Consider the following 12507-nt stretch of genomic DNA (forward strand, 5'->3'; position numbering starts at 1 on the left):
CCAAAGTGGAGGCTGTTTTTTTAATGAAAGCAAAACATGTGGACTGATGCCTGTTTGGCCCTCGGCGAGCTTGCTGTTCGCTTCTTCTTCTCCAGTGAATAAGCAGTCGCTCAAGTCTTCTATGAACATGTTTTTGTGTGTTCGTCTGTTTCATATGGAACCTTATTTACCTCAAAACATCCTCTCCGTTCTCAATCTGGTGAGACTTCAGAATGAGAAACACATTAACTATTAATAAGCTATTTATCTAAATGTGTATTAACATGTAGTCATTTATTAACCATTATAAAGTACTAACTCACACCCCATTTATTGTGACTATATTTAGCCTTAACAGCCTGATAATAACTCTGAACAACACATTAATTACTGGTTATTACCAGAAAATAAAAAAAGTAATTAAAGATTAATTTTGGTGAAAACCATCTGTACCCATTTTTAGGAGTAGGCACCATGAGAGAAGTAATTTCCTTTTAATAATTCTGTCTCTTTCAAAGTTGAAAAGGACAACTCATAAAGTAATACTAGCAACCTAATGACTCTTAAACAAGTATTTGTAATTGTGAATATGTTTCCTATTCTAAAGTGGCAGCATATTCATACTTAATTCACAATTTATTTTGTAACGGTTATACATTTCAAAACTGTTTTACCCTTAACAGTCTTTTTATACTGGTTGAAAAACATGTATTATAAGTATTACAAGCATCCTAATTACTGTACACGTATTGTGTTCTATATGCCATAAATATTTATTTTTGAGAAATTATATTGTAAATGCTATTCATACAGGTTTTTTTTTGGTTTACTACTTTATGATGTATTAATAATAGTAAATAACTTCAGTACTATCATTGTACTTACACCTAATAAAGGGTATAAATAAAGAAGCTAGTTAACTTATTTTACTATAGCTTATCTTTATTTTTTGTTGATAATCAGTAAGTAAGGTGTCGTTAAACTTCTTATCATCATGCTATTAAGAGTAGAGCAAAGACACGATGAGAGTCTGAGAGTGAGTACTTTATTATGGTGGATAATTTTCTGTGAATACAGATAAAAATAAGTAGCTTATAAATAGTTATTATGTGTCCCCCATTTCAAACAGTTTGCGCAAATCTTTATTTCTTCAACAACACACTGAAATAAGTAGCAAGATCAAGAGTTTGCATCACCCCAGTATTTGTTATCAGTACATCTATCCATCATACAATCTGTATTGAACCCTACCTGCCACAGTTCTTATTATGCCTGGGTGTTAAATTGACTATTCTGTCGTCGCTATCTTAACAGTATCTGAGCGTGGAGAACTCGGGGCTCTGCGCTCATATTACTGTCATTACGGTAACCACCAACACTTCTTCAGTACAAGTGCCCACGGAAGATTGAATTAATCTGCACAAGCTTCTCGGAACAATAACTCCTGAACCATCTGCAGGTCAAAAATTCATTATTTCATGATGGTGAAAAAATCTACAAAACACACACATAGAGGAAGTAGGTTTATGAAAATTTGGAATACAATTTTCATTGAGCTCAAAAGTACGTCAGAAGGTCATTGTGTTATGGTCAAAACGATTTGAAGAATCTTCACGACCTTCTACGCCTTCAGAAATGCATTTTAATAAATTTTTTACATCTGTATTCTGAAGGGAATCCTTAATCTGAACCGAGACTTAAGACCACATTTTTGTGGTAAAGTCAAAAATATGTATTTTGGTTTGGAGATTAAGGTGAAAGTTGTAGTCAGCAAAGACATAACCGAGCTGCCAGGCTTTCTGAAGTCTGAACAGTGGAAACTCAGCAGAGTGGTTAGAGGGGGAGATTTAAATGGGAGCCAAATGGCAGCTTAACAATAGTGATGTTGTTGTTAGCTTGTTGGCATTGTCTCTTTCAAGGATGCCTTTTACTAAAAAACTACAAATAATTGTAAAACAGAAGACCCACTCCAGAATTAGTCTTAAAAAAGCAACATGCATTTGAAGGCAGACAAATATTGAGTCTCTTTACTCTTTACTCCGGTTTTCTGAATTTTACTTGATTAGTTTTTGTTTTTTTTGTTTTGGAGATATGTGTTATAGCTGAGGTGAAGGCTCAGCTGTGGAGTTCACGGTTTGCCACTTTTGGATTTCAAAGGCTTACACATTAGCATGCTTTAAATTCCATTCCAATTTTAGTTTAGGAACCTTTTCAAGCTAGAAAGACCTTTTGTGTTTTGTCCAATTTAAATTGTAACTATACGGTCAAAAGTCACATTAACTGCGACACAGTCAATTTGAACTTTATCTTGAACAAATTGACAAACCACTGGTTTATATTTAAATAGTTTTAAAGCCAAGAAATAAAATAAACCCATCTGAGGTTTATATACTCCAACGTTTGCCAACGAGATGTTCAGAGTTTCGTTTTAAAAAATGTTTTCCTTGTAACCCAAACCAGAAACTGACACGCAAGAGACTTTTTACAGAAAATTGGCATCTTTTAATGAAGAATTTCCAAAAAAAAAAGCAATCCAACACTAATGTGAAACTAAAAATCTCCTGACTCACTCACATGTTTCAAAAGTTGAAATCTTCTTCTCCAAGATGCAGTAAGTCTCTCATCATGACCATGTTTTGAACTTATTACTTTATAAAGTTCTCCCTCGTCTGAAATCTCAGCGAACGAGAGGTTATGAGAGCCTTGTTCATTATAACCTAATAATGGCTTCCCGCCTCCTCCAGCAGGCTGTAATCAAGCCCCTGCTTTGTTTATACAACAAGTCCCTTGGAGGTGGAGACCTCCAGGATTGGTGACGCGCGGTGACAAACCTTGATAACCTCGAGTCCATGATGGCGTGACTTGAAACAGCACCAGAGAGAGGGAGACTACTATGCTATGGTGCTGTTTTCCATAAGAATATACTAGCAGCACATTAAATGTATCAAAGAGAGTCACCCTTGTCTCACTTTCAATACTCTCCCACTTACAGGGGAATAAGCAGACGCACTGCGGAGTGACAAAAGTCTGCCTCATCTAAGCTGATGTGAAATTAGAAATTCCTGATACGTAATGACATTTTCCTGAAAGCCCTCCGCCGCCGGTCCGATTATCAGCGGCTGAAGCTTTTTATATGATAATTAACTTGGAGGAATGGGAATATTGTCTATTTGTCCTGAAAAGCTATTCAGACCTTCTTGTAGAACTGAGCCATAATTCATATCATCAGCGATGTGCGAGGAATGGAAGAACTTGTCGGCGCAAAAATTAAATTTCCGAGGTAAAATGTATCCGTCAGTCGAAGACAGTTTTTTTTCCGATCAAGAATTCAATTAGAATCAAACGTAATCTTGCGACTGGACCGTATGGATGTGAGGTAAATAAAATAAAAAAAAGGGTTGTGGGATTGTGGTGGAGAATTCAAAACACCATCAACCAAGGTTCTTTTCAGTCATGCATTTTTCATTCGTGTTTACCCGTCTTGTGTGTCCCATCAGGAAAATGAATTTCCCTCCTCGGAGCAAATGATTTATAATGTATACATCATGAGTCCGACACGGCGCCTCCTCCCAGCTGGACCCGAGAGGGTATTTCATCCTCCCAAATAAATTGGTCAAATAAACGTGAAGAATAGGACAAAATAGGGTTTAGAATCATGAACTTTGTAGTGAGTTAAATCAAGCGAACACTAGTTCAAGTATTCACAGATTGCTGGAATAAACTTTATTTATATCTTCCCCCACACAATGGTTGGACAAGAACCAACAGCTGTCGTTATACCATGTAATTACTATTATGTTTAACATCCGTAGACCTTCTGCCTGAGAGTCCAGGTGTGCTGATGATTGATTCAGCAACAGCTGAAGTATTTTTTAATCATTGACTGGTTCCTATTATTGGTTTCTTTCCTATCTTTTCTTCTTTTTTTCTGTGCTCTTTTGGCTCATGAATTTTACTTTGGACTACCCAAGGTTTGACTGTATTCATGCAGCCCTTTGACTGTGTTTATACGGCCCTCGTAATGTCAAAGTATGATCATGTATAAATGCTTCTAATGCATTAACAAAAGTATTTTGTATTTATTATTCAATTACATTTTCACATCACTTATTTACATTTTCATTTTTTGAGTATATATTTATCCCTCAAAATATTTTTTTTAAAGTAAGTTGAAGAAATGTTTTGAAAAAAACTCATATATACAAGAATAAAATTGCAGATTATTTAGCTTAATAAATGTCACCGCCTAATGACAAATGTCCTTTTTTTTTTTAGGGATTTTCTCGTCTTTCTCTTTGCTAAACGGCCCCTAACAACATTCACAGAATTTAATGTGGACCTTGAAGAATTTTAATTGCCCATGCGTGGTGTATCATGATACAATGTTTTAATTTTCACAGGCCACTATATGGCACTCTGTTTTACAACTTTTTACTTTCATGTATAAAGTAGTGATGGTCTGATGAAGCTTCATGAAGCAGTGTCATGTTGTTCAGAGGTCAGTAGGTGGCGCCATCAGTTTAAAAATGACACAATTTTTCATTAGAACATTTGTTAAAAAAAACGCCATCTAGTGGGGTCTGAAAATAATGACAATTACTCATGAAGCTTCATCAGACCATCAGTTCTACTAATTCAATGATACCTAGCAATCTGAATTTGACAATACTATCAGGTTTTGATTAAATATCTGTAGTAGATTCGAGCCAAAGATGAAGCAGACAGTGACATCTAGTGGCCTTTTTAAATGAAGACATTGTATTATGATATTGTGTCTTCATTACATAATTTCATGAGGCTTCTTCAACACATCACTCGTCCAATGTCTTAATGATTTCTTGAAAAACCTGAATTATTGCCGTATTGTTATTAGAGAATAAATACAGTTTTAGTAATTGTAAAAAAATAATCTTCTTCCACAATTTAAAAAACTGAAAAAAGATATTGTGTGTAAAATTGTATAATGAGCCTTGTGAAACTAAATGAGGTTTCATGATACAATTTCTTTATTTTGAAAGGGCACTAGATGGTACTCTTGGCTCTTAAATCAGAATCTCCATAACTTTGTTTAAAGTGGAAGTAGGCAAATGGTTTTAACATCGGTCAGGAAAAAAATCCACAATAATTTAATTGCACTCTTCGTTATCTAGTAAAAAAAATTGTCTGATCTGAACATCTCGTAGGGATTTTCTAGAAAACATCAAACAAACCACAGACCTGCTCTTGTTCTAATCTTGCCTGCAGCATATTTAAAATGACATTAATTCAACTATATTTTGACACATAAACAACTTTCCACATAAATAATGCAGTTCATAGTACCCTAGTGATCGAACACCTAATATGTTTTTCTGTGAAGACAGCACCACCTTGACAGAAGTTATGAATCCATGTCATCACCATCAAATAACCGATCCCTGCAACTCCAACTGAGTTTTAGCCCTCTGGCGTTCTTGTCACCGATGAAAAATATTGCAAGTACATTTGTGCATAAACAGGTAAATACTTTGCGTCGCGTCCACAGCAACACTAAGCTCCTGTCAGATCCTGAAGTGAGTTCACACTTCACTATTATCCTCGTGTGAACAGGCAACGTGTCAGACAGGCGAGCTTTATTTACTCCGACATCGACTCAGACTTGTTTGTGCTCGAATGCTAATGCTTGTCAGGGGCGTAAGAAAGTAGTCCTTGATAACTTTCTCCATCCCTTTCAACAAAGACGTACAAGCTCAGGGTTTTCAAAGACAACACGTACATTTGAAGGTTGAGTCAAACTCCTGACTTTAAATCCTAAAGAGATCACAACACTTTCGGCAGTAATCACTAGTGATGGGTTGATGAGGCCTCATGATACAGTATCAGCAGTATCATGATACAGTGTCGTCAATTTAAAAGGAGACTAGATGGCACTATGCTTTTTAATCTTTGTCTCAGATCTACTAATTCAATTAAACTTGGAATTATTACAACTGAAAGTGCCATCTAGTGGTGTCTTTAACTGTATCATGATACAGTTTCATGAGGCCTCATCAACCCACCACTAGTATTAAACATCAATAGGAAGTTAAGGAATCAGGACACACTTCTGTTGGGAGGTTTAACATTCTCAAAGGTCAGCAGATTTCCTCATGATTGTCCTCAGCGTTACCTCTCATATTGGTTTGGAGATTGATGGGTAAACTGAGCAATCACAGTTTAGTAACACCTGGGCGAGACTAAAACAAGTCTTTCTGAAGACTGACCAATTTCATCTCAGCGGAGTAGTCAGAGGGGGAGATTTAAATGGCGATGAACAAGCGTAATATGTTGTTAGCTCAGAAACATCGCCTTTTTCAACATGGTCTTCCACCGAAAAAATAAAAACACAGAGAAGACCAAAACTCAAGAATTATAACTAAAAGAAAAAAGTTATAAAGAAGTAAACAAAACAATCTACTCTATCCATTGATGAGTAGTTAGACAGGAGACCTTCGTGACCAGCGTTTATGTATTTTTAAACAGTGCAGTTACACTTTTCTGACACTAGGAGGAGCCAGAAACACCATTATGAAAACTACTGAATGAGTCTTTAAGGATGTGCTTCTCCTCCTAATAATATGAATACAATTATAGTACTTTCACAGTTACAAATCCCCAAAAAGATAAGTGTAAACATAGACAAACTCAAGTTGAGTCAAACTAAATTTATAAATCGTAACAACGTGACAAATGTTACCTTCAGTTAAGGAAGAGAAAAGATAGTAATACAGTTATCCCCTATGAATTCAGTAGTTCAAGTTAAGGAATCAGGACGGACTTCTGGAAGGGCTGCAAAACATTCTCAAAGGTCAGCAGATTCCTCTCTCTTTTCTTTAAGTGCTGGATGATGCTCGTTAATTAATTGTAACACTTCTAGACATGGGAAATGTAGTCCGTTGAGACTCTTAGGGAAAATGATTTCCTCAGCATTCCCACTCAATTTCAGGGTTGAAATTTGACTTTTAAAACAACCACTTAGATCGGCTGAGAAAAACAATGTTGGGGGAGCAAAAAAACAACAAAAAAAGTGGAAAAACATGCCTTAAGGCAAGATAGATAATGGCTCTCCCTCTCCTCTTCCTGTGGAGAATAAAATGTTTGCAACAATGGTGGGTGAGGTAGACAGAAGGGGGTCTGTTTGATGACTCAGACTTGAATGAAGTACCTTCTTTTGAATAGAGCGTAAACATTCCCCCTATTATCTAAAATAGCAATATAGGCAACAAAACATAATTTCCTCGTTTTGTGTTGTAAATAAGACGTTTTTTGATTACCGCACTGAAACTCGTCGGCTCCGTCTTCGCAGTCTTTTTGGCCGTCACACAGCCACACACTCGAGATGCAATTCCCACTCGGACAAGCAAAGTGGCCTTCTTCACACTTTTGGCCCTGCGACGCTAGAAGACCAACAGGAAAAAAGAGACATTTGATACAAGATAATGAAGATTTCTTCAGTTATTATCCCTTCCTTGTCATCACACTCAAGAGCAGAAAATAAACATTTATTTACAGAAAAACTTTTAAATCATTTCACTAGGGGTTACATCCTGGTTTAACCTTAGTTCCTTCTATAACTTCCTCAGGCAACAAAAGACGGTCCCTACGGTACTGTCACTATGAACTTTAGCACTATTCTTTTAGGTGTATTTTTTTTGTACTGCTCAGAGCAGCCAGATCCATTTTCTACCTACCATGTAGATATTCTTTTTGGAATTACTCTCCTGTGGCTTGGAGGATGTTCCCCCATTTTTTTATGGCTTTTAAATTTTGCATCGACCAGATTCTTTTTCCTAAACACGACAATGCTCAGACAAATATGCATTCATGTCTTGTACTGTGCTGCAACAGACCAGAGCAGTGAATTATACCATGGTTACATCACTGTTTTTTTCTATAATATGAACTATATTTACAACTGGTTGTAGTTAATTGTAGTAATAGATTGACAAGGCTTGTGAAGCTTCATGAAGCAGCGTCATGTTGTCTAGAGGTCAGTAGGTGGCGCCATCAGTTTAAAAATGATGTGTTGTTTCCTTAGAACAGTTTAAAACAAAAGAAACTAGTGCAGATACCAACATCTAGTGGACTCTGATTAAATTACACTGCTTCATGAAACTTTGTCAGCTGTATCATGATACAGAGTCTATATTTTGAAAGGCCACTAGATGGCACTCTAAGGGAAAATGATGCCAGGTTTCATTGAATTAGCAAATCAGAGGCAAAGATTACAAAGCAAAGAGTGCCATCTAGTGGCCTTTCAAAAAGACCATATCGCAAACCCATCCCTAGCTTATTTATTCAGGCAATATTTGAAGTAACATGTGATATTATAAGAAATATATTTTTTTTACCCTTTTCCCAATTGAAAAACTAGCTTTAATTACGTGCCATTTCTTCCCTTCTCTCTAAATATTTTACCACTGCTGGGGAAACTCCAGGGTTTCTCGCTCTCTCACTAATAGGTGCCAACGCCTTGTGTCCTCACCCTGGCAGTTGGTCTCATCAGCGTAGTCTCCACAGTCGTTAGCTCCGTCACAGATCCAGGATGGATGGACGCACAGCGAGGTGGAGTTGCATTTGATGAAATCCTTTTCTTTTGTTCCCAACTGGTAGTAGTGAGTGCAGTCGGTTTGGTCTGACAAAACGAAGACAGAAGTCAGTCCAGCAGATTGTTCTATCATTGATGAAATATTTTCCTCTCAAATGGCGAATAAAACCGTATTCCCGGGGTCAATGAAAGCAAATGTGAGGAATACACGACGTACTGCAGTTTCTTTCATCAGAGGCGTCAGCGCAGTCGATGACCTGGTTACACCAGGCTGAGCTTGGAATGCAGCTTCCATCTTTGCATGCTGACTCTGAGGGCCCGCATGTGACATCTGGTTGAAAGAATACATGTTTTAGACGCCGAAAAAAGAATATCACACAGAGGAAAAAGCCTTCCCAAACATTATTCTAAAATCCCTAAAAAAGCTCTGGACCATGAAAAGTGTCTCTCTGGAGTCAACTTTCAGGCTGATATATTTCCTGATAAGTCATAATTTTCAGAAAGCTTTGCTGTCTGGGATAAACCTCAACCTGGAGCAGGAATCATGACTAATAGGCACAGATTGCTTGCACTGCTGAAAATGTTTAATAATTTCATTTATCTGCCTTTCCTGCGACAGTGACTCAAAATACTTAATAGAAATAAATGTTATTCTCACGCCCCATTGAAACCAACACACACCAGTGGAGATGACAAACTGAGCTAGCAAACGTCTGGGATTGCGGGACTGCTGACTGCCATGGATGATGTAAATGATGACGGAGCTGCTGTCTACGGAGGCTCCTGATCAACACCACAGCTCTTTCATTAGAGGAAATGTCGTTAAATATGCTGTTGTGTCAAAACTATGAATACTTTTTCTAAATGATGGATGGACGGACAGTAAAGGAGGTAGGTGGGATAATGAGTCGGTGGGTAGGATCCTTGGCATTAGGAAGGTGGGAAATATGTAGATAGCAGTGATGGATTGAAGAGGACTCATGGAACAACATCAGATGTATAATGATACAATTTCTTGAATTTCAAATGGCACTGCTACAAAACCTTTAGCTCTGACCTACTAATTCAATGAATCCTGGCATCATTTTTACTAAGAGTGCCATCTAGTGGACTCTCGAACTGCATTATTACACAGCATCAGCTGCCTTAGAAGGCTTTATAAACTCAACAATATAGGGTATGTACTATAGGATGGTGTAGTGGTGGGTTGATGAGGCCTCATGGTACGGCTTTGAAGGGAAGACACTGTATCGTGATGTAGTGTCAATTAGAGCCTATTCTTATAAGCAGAGATTGTTCGGGTAGGTAGGTAGGTAAGACTTTGGGTGGGGATAAGGAGGTAGGCTGGTGTGTAGGTAGGTAGGATGGAGGGTGGGTAGGTAGATATGTAGGTCAGTTAGAATGTTTGTTGGGTAAGTAGGTAGGCTGGTTTGCAGGTAGGTTGGCTTGTGGGTAGGTAGGTGGTGGATAGATAGGTAGAATTGTTGGATGGTTGGTTTGAAGGTAGGATGTTGGGTAGGTAGGGAAGTAGTTGGGTGGGTAAGTAGGTTGCCTGGTTTGTAGGTAGGTTTTCTGGTGGATATGTAGGAGGATGGGTGGGTAGGTAAGTAGGTAGGGTAGTTTGTAGGTAGGAAGGATGATGGGTAGCTAGGTGGAAAGTAAGGTAGGTAGGTAGAATGTTGAGTGGGTAAGTAGGTAGGCTTATATGTATGTAGGTTGGGTAGTGGGTAGGTAGGTAGAATGGTTGGTTGGATGGTGGGATGGTGGGTAGGTAGCTAGTATGTTGGGTGGGTGAGTAAGTTGGGTGGGTAGGCTTGTCCAGGTAGGTTGTCTGGTGGATACGTAGAGTAGGTAGGAGGATGGTAGGTTAGTTTGTAGGTAGGAAGGATGGTGGGTAGCTAGTTAGGAAGTAAGGTAGGTAAGTCGGATAGTGGGCGAGTAAGTAAGTATTATGGGTGGTGGATAGGTAGGTAGGTAGGGAACACAGGACAAAAAAATAAAGAAAAGAACATCAATAAACAGAGGGATAGACAGACGTCTCTATACTCACTGCCACAGAAGGCTTCATCAGAGTTATCCCCACAGTCATCAATCCCGTCACAGAAGCGACCGTTGGCTACACATCGTTGGTTGTAGCACGGTCGAAACCCCTTCCGGCAGCTTCTGTTGTCTGCACACAAGGACAGGTACGCAATGAATAACCAAAATAATCATGACTGTGAATCCGTCCGACAGCCATCTGGGAGTGATTTATGCGATTATTCTGCAAGATTTCAGAATCAATCATACGGCGACTTGTCGAAAACGCTGCAATCGTATGTGAGTGCTCTCCTAACCAAGAAGTGATTCTTACCACAGTATTGCATCTTTTCATCCGATTTGTCTTTGCAGTGAGCGATTCCGTCGCAGGTTAGCTGATAGCTAATGCACTCTCCATTGCCACACTCAAATTCCGTGTGAATGTTACAGGAGGAGTTCTCGGCTGCGGTGGGAAAGAAAGAAAAAGGGTCATAAATGATTATCTGAGGAAGATGAAGCCTATATTGTGAGCTGTAAATATGCTTCTACACACTGACAAAGGAATAAGTATATGGCGCACACCTATCAAACATCCCCCAGACCGTTGGGAGAAACACACTGTATTTCTGAGACTAGAGTAGTCCTGAAAATGGCCTGCGAAAGGAGGCTCATTACATTTAGTTGACAGTATTATTGGTACTTATCTATTATTATCTGCGTCTACATCTCTTGTTATCTATCACTGCCAAATAGCGGAACTGAAATATGACGTAAAGTGCAGCTAATTATAGTTTCTTCAGTGCTTGAAAGGCCTCTGTCATTGAAATAAGGCTTTTGTAATTAAATACGAGTGATTTTCTAAAATTACACAAAAAACTAAAAAATATTTTAAAACTATTTTATAGCAAGAATTTTATTTTATATATATAGATGAATTTATCTAATTAAATGTACAATCAAACTGAAATCAGACAGAAAAAGCCCTTTTATTTCTGCATGTTCTAATATTACTTACATTTATATTCAAAAAATGTTTCCAGAGCTTTGGATATTTGTGCCGCGTGCTAATGATTTTAATATCTTCACTCCTGTCCTTGTGTTTCCATCATAAAGTTTGTGATTTTCTTCCGATTAATCCTCAAAAGGTCTTCATAAGTCTGAGAATGATTATTATTGTCTGGGTATATGCGAAAATAAAAGCAACATTATTTTAGTTTTATTTCCCAATATTTTCTGTTAAAATGTTTGTAATGTACAGATAACAGTTAATATAGAATAAGTTATTATAAATGACTGTTAAAAATTAACAGACTTAATATATTAAACATAATTTTTTTCAGATTTTACTACTCATAGGTTTGTGTTTCATTCTATTATCTACTGACAACATTTCTCATAGATTCCAAATAAGAATACTTTAATTTAGATCATTTAGTTGCAGAAAACTGATAAATGGTTAACATAAAAAAATAATTTTCTTCAAAGATAACTTTTTCTATGAGGCTTGATTCATGCGTCCTTTGCAAAGACAAATCATTAGTATTATGTTGTTTTAAAATGAATGTTATCTTGTTTTCTTTGCAGGTCTAAAAAACATTGAATCTTTTGAAACCATTGAACCATTTGTCAGTTTCCTGAAAATAAATTCTCGAATTCTGTGGTGGCCAAACCATTGGTCCGGTCCCGTTTGTGACAGGGTTGTATTTATTATTAATGCCTAAAATGTTTCATTTAAAAAATAAATAAAAAAGAGCTAATTTTCTATGAAATAACAATAGTGTGTGACTCTTGACTTGTGAAAATTAGTAAAACAAAATCTCTAAAAGCTAGGAGACACACACATACGCAACATCATCATTGGGATACAGTCAAAGTCACATAGATGCAAACACATAAACTTATTATGTATTTGCATCTATGCTATCAGGTCATACTATTGTATT

The 12507-nt window shown here is 37.3% G+C and overlaps 1 protein-coding gene across 1 annotated transcript in view; it reads right to left on the reverse strand.

Annotated features, from left to right (window-relative positions):
* Nucleotides 1–12507, reverse strand: part of lrp1bb (low density lipoprotein receptor-related protein 1Bb) — a 348034-nt gene that overhangs the window by 76246 nt on the left and 259281 nt on the right. Inside the window, exons 46-50 of the mRNA XM_087804844.1 lie at nucleotides 10899–11027; nucleotides 10596–10715; nucleotides 8763–8876; nucleotides 8483–8632; nucleotides 7272–7394 (exon numbers count right to left, since the gene is read on the reverse strand). Coding sequence (XP_087660970.1) covers nucleotides 7272–7394; nucleotides 8483–8632; nucleotides 8763–8876; nucleotides 10596–10715; nucleotides 10899–11027 — 636 coding nt within the window. The remainder of the gene's footprint in view (nucleotides 1–7271; nucleotides 7395–8482; nucleotides 8633–8762; nucleotides 8877–10595; nucleotides 10716–10898; nucleotides 11028–12507) is intronic.

This window comes from Callionymus lyra, chromosome 12 (genome assembly GCF_982586985.1).
Source record: "Callionymus lyra chromosome 12, fCalLyr1.hap1.1, whole genome shotgun sequence".
Classification (NCBI taxonomy): Eukaryota; Metazoa; Chordata; class Actinopteri; order Syngnathiformes; family Callionymidae; genus Callionymus; species Callionymus lyra.